Below are 17,468 nucleotides of genomic sequence, written 5' to 3'. Positions count from 1 at the left end.
CAAGGGGAGAGAAAAGTTTTAGGCTGCACCTCCAAATCGAAACAAAGTTGGTCCATTGTAATATGAGACACAATTTAGGTCGAATGAATGACGATACAGCTACAGTAGTTTGGTTCGAGTCGTAAGCTTTACCAGGTAGCCATTGCTATGCGTCAGGCGCTCCGTCCGTATTTATACGGGTACCCTTCCTTTTTCACGTGCTTCGTGTGGTTTGAATCGATTGCTTATTTTGTTTGATCTGATAAGTGCCGTTTTCTCTGTTATAGGTGTTTACGTCACTCTAAGCTGAAAATGCATCACTGTACTGTGTCATGCATTGTTTGTCGCATTCTGATAGTGCGTGTTTACGGCCTGTCGCCGTTCGCGGCATGGCTTGATTTTGTGCGCGCTACTGCCACTTACAACTAAAAAGAGGCGAATCGTCTCATTAGCGAAGCAATGTCAAGAGACTGCTATTTGTTGTTACTTACACTGCTGCTTTCTTTGAGAATGATCAACAAGAACCAAATAATAGGCTGCTTATGATAGAACATGTTCTGAACGAGAGTTAGGCGAAAATTTTTCTCCGTTTGAAAATCTTTGCGGCCGCTTCTTTAGTTCATCAAATTCTGCACAGAAATTAGAGTGATCTTAGATTTAAAAATCTAGTCAGTTGCCGTGGTTCATTCCTGACTGTATCACTATTAGGCTAAGAATAATACGAATATAAACATGACACGATAAGTGTATTCTTCCGCGTTTGCTGTTGTCTCACTCTAGTTTTGTAGTTTATTAGGCAGACAGGATTTAAATGAGATAGCAACAAACACGGAAGAACACATGGCAAAATGTTTATATTCGTATTATTCTTATGGTGAATGGTGAAGAGAATACTGCTTGTGATTCACATTTCATCAGGTTACTATTAGCAACCATCTCTTCTCACAGGTAGGAAAAAATTCAGAACTTAGAGTTGGCCATATTGAAAAACATCTCAAACAGTCTTGCCAGTTGGATTTTCGTAGTACATTGAAATTCTACTACATTCGAAGATGAACAATACGGAATTTGTATTTACTTTTTGGATAATGTATGAAAATGCAGTGGTCGAAACTCGGGGCGGAGAAAAAAAAGCTCGTCTTCCACCTTTTTTTTTTTAATTTATTTACTGACGCAGAGGTTTTGGCGCCAGTATTTATCTTTATGCCTACAAAGCATGCCTTTGTAGCGCTACATGTATTCGACGGCAGAAGTTAGTTGTGGCGGCACCTACCAACATTTTTCAGAACTTCCGCTTGCTTTGCACTCGATTCTAAGCCGCAGGCGGTTTTTTGGATTACAAAAACCAGAAAAAAAGTGCGGCTTAGATTCGAATAAATACGGTACTACTCCTTTTACATTATACAAAAAATCACTTTTAAACACTTGAATGCAAGAATTGTTCATTTAGATCAAGATACTCAGTTTTAGTAGCACTTAGGTGAGGACCCTGCACAGGCTCGTGATCAGGATAGAAAATATGGTTCCGGACACGAATTTATGTTTTTGTGATTATTATTAAAACAACACACAAATTAACTGATTCATGCCAATATACATTACTGAATGTATGAAGTTAGTGAAGCAGTGGTGAAGATTAGTGGCAAGCGACATGGCGGCTAACTGTACTCACGGCTCTTGATGTTAGAATGCTCTATAAAATCTCTCTTTGGCGTCGGATTTTAAACATATTAGAGCCATTCCTTTATGCTAGAATGCCAAATACAGATCCACATACAAGGCAAATCCTTTATAAAGCAGCTTCTAATTGCTTCTCTTAGCACCGTCAAAGTGTACCGTGCTATGGCTAGCCACATACTGTCAGCTGTTCACACAAAGGGGCAGCTCAGTTCAACTGCCAAAACCACCTTTCACATCACACCATTCCACTTCCGTTACAGGGGACTTCCCTACAGCTTTTACATGTTACAAATACAAGTGCCCTAAGCATGAACCAGCTTTCAATAAACATTTTTTTAAACATAAATGTATCATAATTATTAATCATTTTAACATATTCTTTTGCTTTTTTTTATGTACATTACAAAACTAATTTTCTTGCCACAGATCAAGGAGTTTAAATAACACAGAATACACATTTAATAACTGCAGATACACAGTTCCATAATATAAACCTACTTGTAATCGATATAAGTGTTACAGCAGTCTGAGGAAACACTAATTCTTTGACTGTGGTCGGCGGGGAAATCTGGAGGATGGCTTCCACTTTGTGAGGTAGCACTAAGGAGCCTGACAGAAATGCAGTGGCCAAGGAATGTCACTTGTGGTTGACTAAAGATACATTTCATCGTGTTCGGTACCATGCTGTATTGATCTATCTGTTTGAGTACCTTCACAAGGTACACAGTACTGTTCAGGTGAGACTGAGAATGTCTGTGTATGTTGTGTAAATAGGTGAAACAGAAGATCAGCCCTTGTAATACAGAATTGATGGACCTCTGTTTTACCAGGAGGCCAAGCATCATAAACTTGCTCTGTAATAGGCCAAACAGGATTATTATGGCCCTCTAAGGGATATTTTTTCAGTGTGTGGTATTTGTATTCAGGCCTTTGCACAGTAGAACATACTACATTGATGAGTGCCACACAATGCATAGTTGCCACTGAGTAATGACACTGGGCACCAATCTGGCACTGTCCAGACAGTAAGCATTCTGTAATCGCACCTTGGCTGCCACATACTGCACTTCTTTGGAACCAAATGGATTGGTGAAGACCAGGGACTGCTAGATGGGTACATGATGCCTTCACATATCATGCAGCCGAATTCTGCCTTGGCTATCACTAGCCGATCCAGAGCCAACCGTCGCACTGTGCAGGTATCATTCTGATGGGCATAGGTGACAACACATCCTGTAATTTATCTGCCAGGTCCACCACTGCATCCAAAGTAGAGATGGGCAGTCTGCTCCTGAATTGATTCAAAGAGCCAGATCTATCTAAAGAGTTAGTGAAAAATTACTCAGAAAAAATAAATAGTAGCTCATCTGATTTCAAAATGAATCTCTGGTGGCTGGAATGAGCAGAATGAAAATTCTGCACTAGGCTGCTGCAGCAGTGCCCCACCCCACATCCAAAAGAAAACATTCCCCAAACTACAAAAAAGTCGTATAGACACATGTACAAATGTGTATTTGCATACCTTGGTAATACATGAAGCTTTTCTCATCCATGAAAACAGAAAATAAAGCAAGCCCCCCCCCCCCTTTTTTTTTCTGTCGAGCAGTTACCCGTTCAGCTATCCCAATAGTAATACTAATTAGGACTACATGAAAGTAAGCAGAACACTCAATCTCCAAGTGGGGAAAAAAAAACTTTGACACAACCAGGAATCGAATCTGGGGCCTTTCGCTTCACATTCTGCCATGTTGAGTGTGCAGCTACCAAGGCAAACGAGATCAAAGTGATTCATTATGATGTATTAAGGTGGAAAACACTTCCAGCATCATATTCCCACTCTTGATTGCAAAAGAATATCTCAAATTTCAGAAGCTAAACAAATGCTTACATATTTTTGAGCAAGTTGTTACTTCTTATTCTTTGACTTAGCTACGCACTCGGAATGCATTACCAGCGATTATAAAAGCTACTGTCTTCAGCTACCATGCGGTCGGAGTGCATCACTAAGTGATCTAGGCAGCAGTACGCTCACAACAGCTCAGGCTCACCACCACTCTCATCGATCGGACCTTCTCAATAGCTGACTGCTCCCCACTATTCTCAGGAATCAGATTGCAAGCTAGCTCACTGCTCATCCCCCGCTTTCACGGATGAGATCCCGCGGAGTAGACCAAATGGTGACTTGAGGCGTCACTCTGTTTGCTTCCCTCTTGATGCAGTGATACAGGTTGCAACTCGCTTTCTTGACTGAGCACTTCTCCATCTGAGTTCAGCTCTTTATTTTTTGTACCCTTATGTGATTTGTTCTAGTTGTCATCGTGTTGTGTTGTTGCTCTTCTGTTTTCTTGTTGTAATGTGTGTTCTTGTTAGGTGTAGTAGAATGTCCCCTTCTATTTCTGTTGCATTTATAGTTGCTGTCTTTGGTAGACTTTACTAAGGTTTTAATTACTTTGGTGGATAGGAGACTAAATATAATGGTATGTATAAATTATAATTATTTTAACATACATGATAGCCAATGTATAAATATTCTCTCATGAGGAATGGGTGATATTCAGAGATACAACAGGAACAGTCATTTGAAGCAAAAAAATAAATAGGGACATATGCCATATTCCAAATGGTTTCTGAGATGGAACATATTGAAAGTAACTTTTGTATGTTTTTCTTAAAGAACATGAAATACATGGACTAGAGTGAAAACTTGTCACAGTACAGAATTAAACTACATTAAATTTCCTTTAAAAAGACCCTAGTAATTTTTTCTCAATGCCTTATAGGTTGCATGAAGAGAGTGAGAGAATACAGAAAATCATGCACAACAAGCATGTGTTGAGGTGTAGGTAAGCCAGTTTGCGGTAGTTTCCAGACTTGACAGACCACATGTCCTATATCAGATTATTCGTCCTGACTTCGTCTACACTACTATGATATGTTGTAAATGGAAATGTATTGAACGATAAAGAAAATAAGGAACAATGTACATTAAATATGTTCTATCTTGGAAATCATTCAGAATAGCACGTGTGTACACATTAAGTTTTTTGCTTAAAATGATCGTTCCTGTCATATCCCTGAATATAGACCATTCATCATGAGACAAGCTGTATATTATGTTTAGTTTTGTATTTATTCATTTGACCTGAACAGGTTAATGCCTTCAGGAGTCCTCTTACATCAGACCAGAGTTTTGTATGCAATTACAAAACTCATTATAATCACAGTTTCTTTAAAAAATCGTGGTATTTTTAATATGATATTTCTTCTTCTTCTCTCTGCTTGTATTAGGCATTTGTCTGTTATGCCTTCTTGGTTGAAACTGTAGATTTTCCGCGGTATTCCTAAGTATCGTCTGCCCACTGGGTAATAATTATCACCAGTTTTGGCAGTCTGTCGTCTTCCATTCTTGTGACATTCTTGTGACAATTCTTCTAATTGTTTTTGTATTCTTTAGTCTGCACATTTAAGTTTTTCACTCTCAGTTCTTTTCTCATGCTTACATTCACTCTCCTGTCAGACAGAATGTACTCAGCCACTCATCTTGGCAATCAGATCTCTAGTGCTTCTTTTGTGATGGAATGAGTGTTTCTGCTGTGTTGTCCAGGCAAGAGCTTCAAGGTCTGAGGCACAGTAGTTGTTATGAGCAATAGTGGGTCAACAATAAGCTTGATCATTTGGACTGTGACTCCTGCTGTAAATTAAATGCTGAGCTGAAAGATGTTTTGACAGCATTGTCATCTCAAGAAAGAATTTTTGCTGCAGACAAAATCTGAATCTGAAAATTACTAGGGACATAACACACAATTATTACTCCTCTTTGCGTGTTCTTTAAAAATAGGACCAAATCAGATAAGGTTTAGTGACCCAAATTAAAAAGGCAATGTACCTTCCTTTTACTTTTTTTGTGAGTGAATAGTGAGTGCTGAATCATGAAAAAGAGCTAGTTAATTCTAGTGAGTGACCAGTTCTGATCCAATCTTTGAAAAAGAACAGTTTTGCCCATCTCTAATCCAAAGACATATCTGACTGGGATGCTATCATCACTTTGGTGGTAGACGGCAAAGGACTGGTAAATATTTTGTAACAGGTTGTCTGGAACCATACCAATGTCAGTCTTACTCCGCAGGTGTTTCAAGTATTTGAATGGTTGCTGGTTGCCTATGTCCTCTTGTGTTAGAACCTGACAGAGGTGTTCATCTTGTGAAGCCAAAACCCTTCTGACTAACTCTGCCTTCAGTTAGTAGTAAAAACTGCTTTCAGTCGGCGTGACAATTATGCCCTGCAGCTCGGCAATCTACTGGTGGTGGAGCTGACTTATGACCAATGAAAATATAGCATCAGTAGTTATGCCCAAGTAGAAGAAGCTGGCTTCGACTTGTGGGTAAGAGAAGGCCAGATTGTGAGACGAGAAGAACTGTGGTAGTACTGTGAGTCTTGAAACATTGATGTGTGTGGTGTCAGGCTTTCCATCATCTTGCAAATTGTTTTCAATAGTATTGCATCAAATGTGTGTATTACAACAGGCATTTCACATCAGGATCACTACTTTGGCCATGGAGCTGTGATCTTGGTTGTTCAGCTTTTAATCAAGTGTAATATTATGATAAAATTGCAGGAACATCATCTTGGTTCTCTGTCAGTTACTTTGTTCTTGCTGGTAAAAATTATATAATGCAGTAAGGCCCTCTGAACTCAGCAAATGTGAGAAGATGTTTCTGCCAGAAAAGAACAAAACTGTTCTGGTTACTCGTAACTAGAATGACTAGACATCAACAATTCTCTGTTGCATGGAGCATACATAAAAAACTTGAAATTTTTTACAGGCCTAAGAATAAACAGACACACAGAGAATATATACTGAAGAGCCAAAGAAACTGGTACAGCTGCATAATATCGTGTAGGGCCCCAGCAAGCACGTAGAAGTGCCACAATACTATGTGGCATGGACTTGACTAATGTCTGAAGTAGTGCTGGAGGGAATCGACACCATGAATCGTGCAGGGCTGTTCATAGATCTGTCAGAGTATGAGGGGATGGAGATCTCTTCTGAACAGCACATTGCAAGGCATCCCAGATACCCAATAATATTTACGTCTGGGGAGTTTGGTGGCCAGCAGAAGTGTTTAAACTCAGAAAGTGTTCCTGGAACAACTCTGTAGCAATTCTGGATGTGTGGGGATGACACATTGTCCTGCTGGAATTGCCCAATACCATCGGAATGCACAATGGACATGAATGACTGCAGGTGATCAGACAGGATGCTTAAGTATGTGTCATCTGTCAGTGTTGTATCTAAACCTATCAGGGGTTCCGTATCACTCTAGCTGCACACGTTCCACACCACTACAAAGCCTCCGCCAGCTTGAACAGCCCCTAGTTAACATGCAGGGTCTGGGGATTCATGAGATTGTGTCCATACCCGTACATGTCCATCAGCTCAATACAATTTGAAATGAGACTCATCTTACCAGGAAATATGTTTACAGTCATCAACAGTCCAATGTCTGTGTTGACGGGCCCAGGCGAGGCTTAAAGCTTTGTGTTCTGCAGTCATCAAGGGTACACGAGTAGGCCTTAGGTTCCAAAAGCCCATATCCATGTTGTTTCATTGAATGATTCGCATGCTGACACTTGCTGATGGCCCAACACCGAAATCTGCAGCAGTTTATGGAAGGGTTGCACTTCTGTTGTGTTGAACGATTCTCTTCAGTCATCATTGGTCCCGTTCTTGCAGAATCTTTTTCCGGCCACAACGATGTCAGAAATTTGATGTTTTACCGGATTCCTGATAATCATGGTACACTCGTGAAATAGTCGTAAGGGAAAATCCCCACTTCATTGCTACCTCAGAGATGCTGTGTCCCATCACTTACGTGCCAATAACACCACATTCAAACTCACTTAAATCTTGATAACCTGCCATTGTAGCAGCAGTAATTGATTTAACAACTGGACCAGAAACTTCTTGTTTTATATAGGCATTGCTGACAGCAGAGCCATATTCTGTCTGTTTACATACCTCTGCATTTGAATATGCTTGCCTATACGAGTTTCTTTGGCACTTCAGTGTAATAGAAACAAAGCCCCCCTGATGGGTGGTGTGAAAACAGTTTTTGACAGCATGAAGTTTGTAAACATATGCATCACAACACATGCCCACCACTGAACAAACAGAACTGACAGTTGTGGTTGCTGTTGGAAAGGGTGCTGGGTGAGGCTGTGTCTGTGAAATCTCAGCAGGGGGCAGTGCACATTAAAAAATGTCTGTTTGACTCTGTCGATAGAGACTACAGCATGTTTCCCATTGACTGGAATGTCTAGTGTACAGTTTCCCCTCTTGAAGACGTGGTGGGCCCCAGTGTGAGGCTTTTGATGAGCTGATTTGGTGTAATTGGTACACAGCCTGACATGTGAACATGTGGTCGGACTGCTATGGATAAAAGGGAAAACTGTTCTTAGTCTGGATGGTTGTGGAGGTCAGAAGCTAGACACATGATCTCTAAGACGTCCAACAAAGGTAGATGTGACCAGATCAGGCAATGTACTCATGTCTACAAATGCCCCTGTTAGTTGCAATGTCTCTCTATGTATTAATTCTGCTGAGGAGGCATGCAGATCAGTTTTATAGGCATTTTGCACCACCATCAGAAGAGCATCTATCCACCTGGTATTGTGTCATATCATTGCTGCTTTGAGAGATCAGTCTCAATGTTCAGTCATCCCATTGCTGGCCAGGCGGTGGCTCATTGTTTTCTGGTGTCTTTTACAGAGAATGCCATGAGCTTGGCAAATAGATCCAACTCAACCTGTTTTTTGCAGTCAGTCATGATGTGGAGTAGACAATTGAATTATGGCACCTAGTTAAGCAGGAAGGAATACACTGAAGTTTCTGTTGAGATATTGTCCACTGGTGCTAATTCTGGTCATCGCGTGAAACACTCGATCATGGTTAGCAGGTAGAGTTGACTATTAGGAGGAGGCAAATGTCCCACATAATTTTGTGTGGGATTGTGTGAAGAGTCTTAGTGGCTGGAAAGTCACCAGTTGGTGCAAGTATGTGATGACTGAACTATCTGCACTGGCACTGGATGCAGACAAGGCATATTGATGGCCACGCAACAGTGTGATACAGGTTGTGCAAGGATGAAATGCATTTCTTCCAAACGATTTGCAAGATCACAGAAAGCTCAGCAATGACAAAGCTCAGCAGTGACAAAGCTCACTGTGTCAAGACTCACAGTACAACTGCAGCCCTTCTGGCCTCACTATCCAGCCACCTTGTTCACGCAAGTAGATGCTGGCTTCTACTCGAGCATATTTGCTGATTCTTTGAACTTAGCGTTGGCCATAAATCAGACACCACCAAGGTGCAGGACGTAATCATTGTGCCACCTGAAAGAAATTCATATAACGGGCTGAAGGCAGAGTTAATCAGAAGGAAATCAACTTAACAAGAAGAATGTCTCCATCAGGTTCTAACACAAGAAGACATTGGGGACCACAAACCATACCAGTACTTGTGATGCCTGTGGAGTAAGATAGACACTGGTGTGGTTCCAGACAACCTGCTATGAACTATTTGGAGTATTGATTGGCGACTCCATAGAGTGCTGTGTGCACAATGACCATATAAGTAAAATGAGAAGCAAGGTCAGTGTTGGGCATAATTTTGATGAATTATTGACAGAAAAATCGATTTTTGATCACATGATGATCATCTTCAGTGCTTTAGCGTACAAATTAAAGCTCGTAGGCACTGGTGTCAAGTTATTATCAGTAACAAAATCTGTGAAACGATCACAATAACTGAAGCGGCTTTAGTTATAGTGTGAGCAGCGGTACCAGTGCATGGTGGGAGTGGCAACTTGGCAGGGGACGGGGGGGGGGGGGGGTTTAAGGAGGAGGCTGGGGCAGGCAGGGGGAGGGATAGTATGGTGGGGATGACGGACAGTGTAGTGCTGCAGGTTAGGCGGTGGACAGGGGGGAGTTGGGGAGTGGAAAAGGAGAAAAATAAGAAGACTGGGTGTGGTGGTAGAATGACGGCTGTGTAGTGCTGGAGTGGGTACAGGGAAGGGGCTGGATGGGTGAGGACAGTGACTAATGATGGTCAATTTTCTGTTCACCAATTTTCAGTATGTTACGGGCACTTTTTGGCCTGGTTTTACACAGATTCATGAAGCACTTAATGTTTTAGACAAAGACAAGCAAACTGACCTCAAAGGTATTTTAACTATTTGTCTTTGTGTTTTGAAAGGATCACAAGTTCTTTGATGACTTTCAAAAACATTTAAGTGATAGTATCTGTGATGTCCTCATATAATAGCACTTTCTTGAACTTGTGGTAAGCTTATATTGGATCGCAGCAATATCAAATCTTGTTGGTCTCCACTCAGCTCTTCTATTTTTTGTAGAGTTTATATGTCGTCAATGACATGGTGTTTTTAGTAATTTTCCAAAAGTGCATGAGTTCACATGTTTCATTGCGATTAACTGAACACTAATTCACTTAACAACATACTTTATACAAGTGGAATGATACAGCCACACCACAAACAGATATGGCCTGTCTTCGCAAAAATACAAAGAGCAACTGAGGCCAAATAGACTAATTGTTCCATGCCATTTATTCTCAGTAATGAATTTTAGCAATTGTTGCATTGTTTTCATGCCTATAAAGGTTTCAAGAAAGCTACTGCTGTCCATGAATACTTTTTTATCACTGTGAGCAGGTGATTGGCTGAACACATAAATCATACATATTATAACCTTTAAAAAATTACTGAATTAGTCAAATGAAAGGAAATAAATTTTCGCACTTAAAGTTAACTTTCCTGCCTTGAATGAGTTGCACATAAAAATGCTAATTTGATACCTTGCATCTGAGACAGTGAGTGGATTAACTTACTTAAAATGACCCTTTTCCTTAACAGGAAAAAGTATTTTGATTTCAGTTGTGTGTGTCAGTTAGCAGAAGATCCAAAAAATTTTATTTTATTAGGAAGCTTACAATCTAGGGAATTATTTAAGAACAAAATCAGGTTCCCAGCAAGTGGTAGAAATGTGATATTAGCATTTCTCCACATCATTGCAATTTTTCTGAAATCAAAAATTGACATACATTAACATTTTTTAAATTTTTTTTGTAACTTTATTGCTTCACTAACAGGATATCTGTTAGCTACATGCCTTACTTAACTTTTGAAAAGAGCTCCATATCAAAAGCTTCTTAAACACCTGAGTTATTGGTATTTATATAGATAAGTACATTTTGCGTTGCCATTCTTGCAGATCCCAGTTATCAGAATATCACTACATTTAAAATTCAGTATAAAATAAAGTTGTAGTCTGAGACCAAAAAGATTTTGCAGAAGTTCCTATGTTACAAGTATAAGCAAATGTGCAAAGGTTGTGAAAATCTGAGATAGAGGGCTATACATCCTTGAATTATTGCGTGTTCTGACGTGGAATGACCCTGGTGCATGTGTGTTGTAATGCTTATACTTACAAATTCGCACTGTCAAAAATAGTTTTTGTGCCAGCCACCCAAGGATGTTTTATTTCTATTATATTCTCAATGTTTCTGTTTGTTCTTAGGCATGTAGAAAATTTAATGTTTGCTCCACACTACTGAGAACTGTCAGTGTCTGTGTCATGTTAGTTATGCTTAAAAAGAGTAACTTTGCTTGTTTCTTGCAAGGACATCTGTTTGAATAAGCTGTGCATGGACAGTCTTGCTGTATTATGTAATTTGGACCAGTGAATAAAGTAGTTGATAGAAAATCAAGCCATTATTCATGCCATTTAATTATAATACTACACCAGATTAATAACTGGATGAACAGGATCACAGACAAACTGCCAAAAACCTATAAACTAAGATTCTGAAGCAAGACTGGCATTCTCCTAGAATTAGGAGTTCGTGTTTATTATGAACATTTACGAATAATGAGTTTTAGAGAACAGTAAGAATCATACTGATATTTAATTTTCAGAAACCTGCTACAGTATGTGACCCTGTATCATCCACTGCCTGCTTGGCTTTGCAACTTTGACAAGTCTCTCCTCAAAACTGCTTATTTATTTGGTTACTGGGAAATAAAATTTAAAATTTATTTTTTTTGTATTTGTAACGAGCTCCAAGAAAAACATATTTATTTTGTGTTTGTATTTGTTACATTACAAAAATAATTCACTTTCAGGATCTAATATTTCTACTACGTCAACATCGTGGAACTTTTCACCTGGTTCACCTCCTGCCACAGAGACCAGCCCTGTTTCTCCAGACAAAGTCTCCTTTTACACTTCATCACCAGTAGATTTTATTGAGAACGAACGTTCTCTGCAGCAGTATTTAAAGGATTATGAAGTGAAGGAAAAGTGTGCTGCAGTTGGTAAGACAGTATCTTTTGTACATATACATTTTGGGTTTACAGATGTCTCACTGTGCCCCCACTGAGAGAATGTCTGCTCTCGTAGACCAACACCTTCACCCTATTACCCGGAACTTAGCCTCCTATATAAAAGATACAAACTATTTCCTCCACCGACTTTCCACAGTTCCTATCCCTTTACCACACGGTGCCCTGCTCGTCGCTATTGATGCCACTTCACTTTACACTAACATCCCTGTTGCCCGTGGCCATACCGCTATTGAACACTACCTTTCCTAACGCCCGACAGATTCCAAACCAACAACCTCCTTCCTAGTCACCATGACCAATTACCAGATGATTATAATTAAAGTTAAACTTTTAAAACGCGGTAGAAATAACACGACTAGTCAGAATGACGTCAAATTGCAATGGAATATTGTCAGAGAAGGGGGAAAATGTATGGCAGAACAAAAAAATAATGTAAAAATTGATCAATATGTGGGGGTGCTGTATAGAATATGTGAATGAAAACACCTGTCATGCACATGACCCATTGAAGTTGGTATAAACACACCAGGTACTCATGTTTTCCTCCTTTCATGTCTGCGATGTTCGCCAGGACTGTCTCAATGCAGGATCGTGCTCTGCTTGTAAAGCTGTATTACAAAAATGGTGACTATGTACACGTTGCTCTGCAGAAGTGCCGAACACAAGGGTTTGAAAAAAGGTGTTGGTCCAATGACTGCCATGGGTCTGGAGAAAATGATTTGGAAATTCAAAAAGACTAGTATTTTTGGTGTGCAACCTGGTAGAGGGAGGAAATGAACTTATTCGGCAGCATCAGTGGAAGCAGTGGCCATAGCATTGCAGGAGGAGAGGCGTGGTGGTGTGCAAACGTGTAGTGCACAGAAAATTGCCCGAACATTGGACATACCCGAGAGTGCAGTGCGTAAAATCCTATGAAATATCCTTCTTTGCTATCCATTCAAAATTACCCATGTGAACGAGTTGCTTCCTGTTGACGTGCCAGCAAGAGAGACCTTTGCTTTAGAATTTCTTGCTCTCATGGAAGTGGACAATGATTACCCATGTGAGATTTTGTGGACAGATGAAGCCCACCTCCATCTGACAGGATATGTCAATACACAGAACTGTTGAATATGGGCAACAGAAAATCCACATGCAAATCATTCAGTACCACTTCATCCTGAAAAGGTCACTATGTAGTGTAGTTTTATTGCACCATAGGGCCATATTTTTTCGAAGAAACAGGTGCTTCCAGTCCTGTTACATGTACTGTCACTGGTAAGCATTATGAGTGTCTTTTGCGCAACCAAGTCATTCCAGCTCTCCAGCAGCGTGGATGTGTGGATGGGATTATTTTTATTCAAGATGGCGCACCTCCGCACATTGCAAATCCAGTTAATCAGCTGCTGAAGCGCCATTTCAGAAATGCTAGAATTATCAGTCGCCATTTCCCTACAGCCTGGCCGTCCCAATCACCTGATATTAATCTGTGTTACTTCTGGCTGTGGGGCTATCTGAAAGATGTTGTGTTCAGTGTGTTGATTGCAAACTTAGCTGCATTGAAGGCACACCTTGCACAACACATTCTGAACATGACCTCAGAAAGACCTTGAGCTGAGGACTGCTTTATCTTTTATTTTATTTCAGGAATTTTGTCTTCTAAATTTAATGATCTACAATTCTATCTCACTGATATTTTACAGTTTTTCTCAAGTTATTGTACCGAGCATATAAGTATTGCTGTGGTGTACATAATATTGTAATCCTTTTTGACACAGCATATAAAATATTAGAGTGGTAGGGGCTCTGATTTTGAGAACATAATTTATTCTTATTTTTATAGTTGTGGTTACAGCTGAGACATTTTATTTTATTTTGTTTTGTAATTACAGGTGAAACAATGGAACAACCAACAAACTTTCTGAGCTCATATTGGAAGAGCCCTAGTATGCGCAAGTCAGAATTGTCACCAGTTTCAGGGCGTTATGTATACCAGTTGGCAACTCCTAGTCCAGGTACAGTAGATTTACAGTATGTGCTATAGAGGTGGACAAAAAAAGATGAGAACAGGATCCTTAAAAGAAAAAAGGAAAAAAGTCAGAAGTTTCATCATAATTTAAACATTGTTTATAGAATGTTTTTTACTTTGCTACAATCTTCAGACTCTGGCGTATTTCTTGATTTCCAAAAAGCATCTTATGCATTTGCACTTATCAAAAACACAGTCATGAGGCTTATCATGCAAAATTTTGACAGGATTGACATTTTGTTGATAGGGCGGGCGCAGCATGTTATCTTAGATGGAGATTGATCAACTGATGTAGATATAACATCAGGCATGTTCCAGAGAAATGTTTTAGGACCCTTGCTATTCATGTTGTGTGTAAAAGATTTTGCAGACTAATAATACTAACCTCAAAATTTTTGCAAGTGAGTTATCTATAATGGAGTACTCTGAAAAAAAGCTGCAAAAATGTTGTGCGAGTGTAGTAAAATTTCGAAGTGGTACGGATACTTGCAACCTGCTTCAAATGTAAAATTGTGTACTTTGCAAACAATAACAGTCACAACTGGAATCGGTAAACTTATACAAATATCTGGATGTATAAATTTGTGACTAGATTGCCTTTTTCTTGGTGAGGAGGGCATACCATGTTATCTTGCATGGGGATTGATCAACATGAATAGTCAGAACTTCAGGTATGCCCCAGAGAAATGAATGGAGACGCTTGCTGTTCATGTTCCCTACATTTACGTGATTACTCTGCTATTCACAATGAAGTGTCTGTTGTATGTAAAGGAGTTGGCAGACTAATAATAGTAACATCAGAATTGCAGAAATGTGGCGTGTTATTAAAAAAGTGTCATCGTGATCTCTCCATTGGCAAAAGATTCCAGAATAGGCCCCCATTCAGACCTCTGGGAAGGAACTGATAAGGGGTAGGCGACCATGAGAAAAAGATTGAATAACCAAGGAAAAGATAACATTCTATGAGTCGGGGCATAGAATGTCAGAAACTAGAATGTGATGGGGAAGCTACAAAATCTGAAAACGGATGTGCAAGGGATTGAAGGAATCTAGATATAGTGGGGGTTAGTGAAGTGAAACTCAAAGAAGACAAGGATTTTTGGTTAGATGAGTAGAGAGTAATAGCAACAGCAACGCACATTGGTTAATGAGGGTACAGTTCATTATGAATAGGAAGGTAGGGTTGAGCGTGTGTTACTGTGAACAGTTCAGTGATCAGATTGTTCTCATCCAAATCAACAGCAGACCAGCACTGCCAATAATAGTTCAGGTTTACATGCAGACATCGCAAGCTAAAGATGAAAAGACTAAGTATGCAATGATATTGAACAGGTATGCAGTATGTAAAGGGAGCTGAAAATTTAACAGTTCTTGGGGGACTGGAATACGGTTGTAAGGAAAGGAGTAGAAGAAAGGGTTGTGGGAGAATACTGGCTTGGTACTAGGAATGAGAGGAGAAAGACTAATTGAGCTGTGTAATAAATTTCAGCTAGTAATAGCAAATACTCTGTTCAAGCACCACGAGAGGAGGATGACATGATGTACTGTGAAAGGCTGGGAGACATGGAAGGATTTCAGTTGGATTACATCATGGTCAGAGATTCCAAAGTCATATATTGGATGGTAAGTTGTATCCTGGAGAAGATATAGACTCAGATCACGGTGTAATAGTGATGAAGAGTAGGCTGAAGTTTGCGATCAGTCACGAAGAATGAAATGCAAAGAAGTGGGATATGGAAGTACTAAGGAATGAAGAAATACGCTTGAAGTTCTCTAAGGCCAGTTGTGACTGCAGTAAGGAATAGCTCAGTAGGCAGTGCAGTGGAAGAGAATTGGACATCTCTAAAAAGGTCAATCAAAGTTGAGAAGAAAAATGTAGTTACAAAGAAGGTAACTGCAAAGAAACCATGGGTAACAGAAGAAATACTTCAGTTGATCAATGAAAGAAGGAAATACAAAAATGTTCAGGGAAATTCAGGAATACAGACATACACGTCACTGAGGAAATAAATAAATAAATAAATAAATAAATAAATAGGTAGTGCAGGGAAGCTAAGATGAAGTGGCTACATGAAAAATGTGAAGGACTGACTCAGCATATAGGAAGGTAAAAAAAAACCTTCGGTGAAATTAAAAGCAAGGGTGGTAACATTAAGAGTGCAACAGTAAATCCACTGCTAAATGCAGAGGGGAAAGTGGATAAGTGGAAAGAGTACATTGAAGGCCACTATGGGGGGGGGGGGGGGGGGCAGATTTTGTCTGATGTGATAGGAGGAGGAACAGGAGTCAATTTAGAAGAGATAGAGGATCCAGTATTAGAATCAGAATTTAAAAGAGCTATGGAAGACTTTAATATCAAATAAGGCAGAATATCAAATGGGGCAGAAGAGATAGTCAACATTCCATCACAATTTCTGAAATTGTTAGGGGATGTGGCAACAAAAAGACTATACACGTTGGTGTGGAGAATGTATGACTCGCGATATACCATCTGACTTTCGGAGAAATATCATCCACATAATTCCCAAGACTGCAAGAGCTGACAAGTGCGAGATATATATTTTTTGTTTTTTTTCCCCCATCGCAGTCAGCTCAACAGCTTACCCATCCAAGTTGCTGACACGAATAATTTACAGGAGAAAGGAAAAGAAAATTGATGGTGTTTTACATACAGATCAGTTTGGCCTTAGGAAACGTAAGGGCACCAGAGAGGCAGTTCCGATGTTGTGTTTGATAATGGAAGTAAGATTAGAGAAAAATAGTCATGTTTATATGATTTTTTAACCTCAAAAAAGCATTGGATAATGTCAAAGGGTGCAAGATGTTCAAAATTATTGGGAAATAGCGGTAATCTACAGGGAGAGATGGGTAATGTACACATGTACAAGAGCCCAGAGGGAATAATAAGAGAAGAGACCAAGAACAGGGTGCTTGGATTAAAAAGGGTGTAAGACAGATGTCTGATTAAAAATGGTGAAAGACAGGGTTGTAATCTTTCACTCCTACTGTTCAATTATATATAAAAGAAGCAATGATGGAAATAAAGGAAAGATTCAGGAGTGGAATTAAAATTCGAGGTGAAAGGATATCAGTGACACTATTCACTGATGACATTGCTACCCTCAGTGAAAGTGAAGAAGAAATATATGATTTGCTGAATGAAATGAACAGTATAATGAGTACAGAATAAGGTTGAGAGTAAATTGAAGAAAGATGAAAGTAATGAGAAGTACAAAATTGTTAAGGCTTTCGTGGCCACTTGTTGACAAACTGCCTATTGGCTTCTGTCTCTGGTTCTTCGGCCGACGTTCATCTAATGATTTTTCTGACGTTTCGCCAGCACGAGTGGCTGGCATTGTCAAAGCTTCACCCTCCATTGA

The 17,468-nt window shown here is 39.6% G+C and overlaps 1 protein-coding gene across 1 annotated transcript in view; it reads left to right on the top strand.

Moving 5' to 3' along the window:
• LOC126191252 (transmembrane protein 209) overlaps positions 1 to 17,468 on the top strand; it is a 133,810-nt gene that overhangs the window by 54,574 nt on the left and 61,768 nt on the right. Inside the window, exons 5-6 of the mRNA XM_049932061.1 lie at positions 11,859 to 12,050; positions 13,952 to 14,074. Of these exons, the coding sequence (XP_049788018.1) occupies positions 11,859 to 12,050; positions 13,952 to 14,074 (315 nt within the window). The remainder of the gene's footprint in view (positions 1 to 11,858; positions 12,051 to 13,951; positions 14,075 to 17,468) is intronic.

The sequence above is a fragment of the Schistocerca cancellata genome, chromosome 6, assembly GCF_023864275.1.
Source record: "Schistocerca cancellata isolate TAMUIC-IGC-003103 chromosome 6, iqSchCanc2.1, whole genome shotgun sequence".
NCBI lineage: Eukaryota > Metazoa > Arthropoda > Insecta > Orthoptera > Acrididae > Schistocerca > Schistocerca cancellata.
Note: the sequence above shows the minus strand (reverse complement) of the source record. Positions and strands in the feature narration are given on the sequence as shown.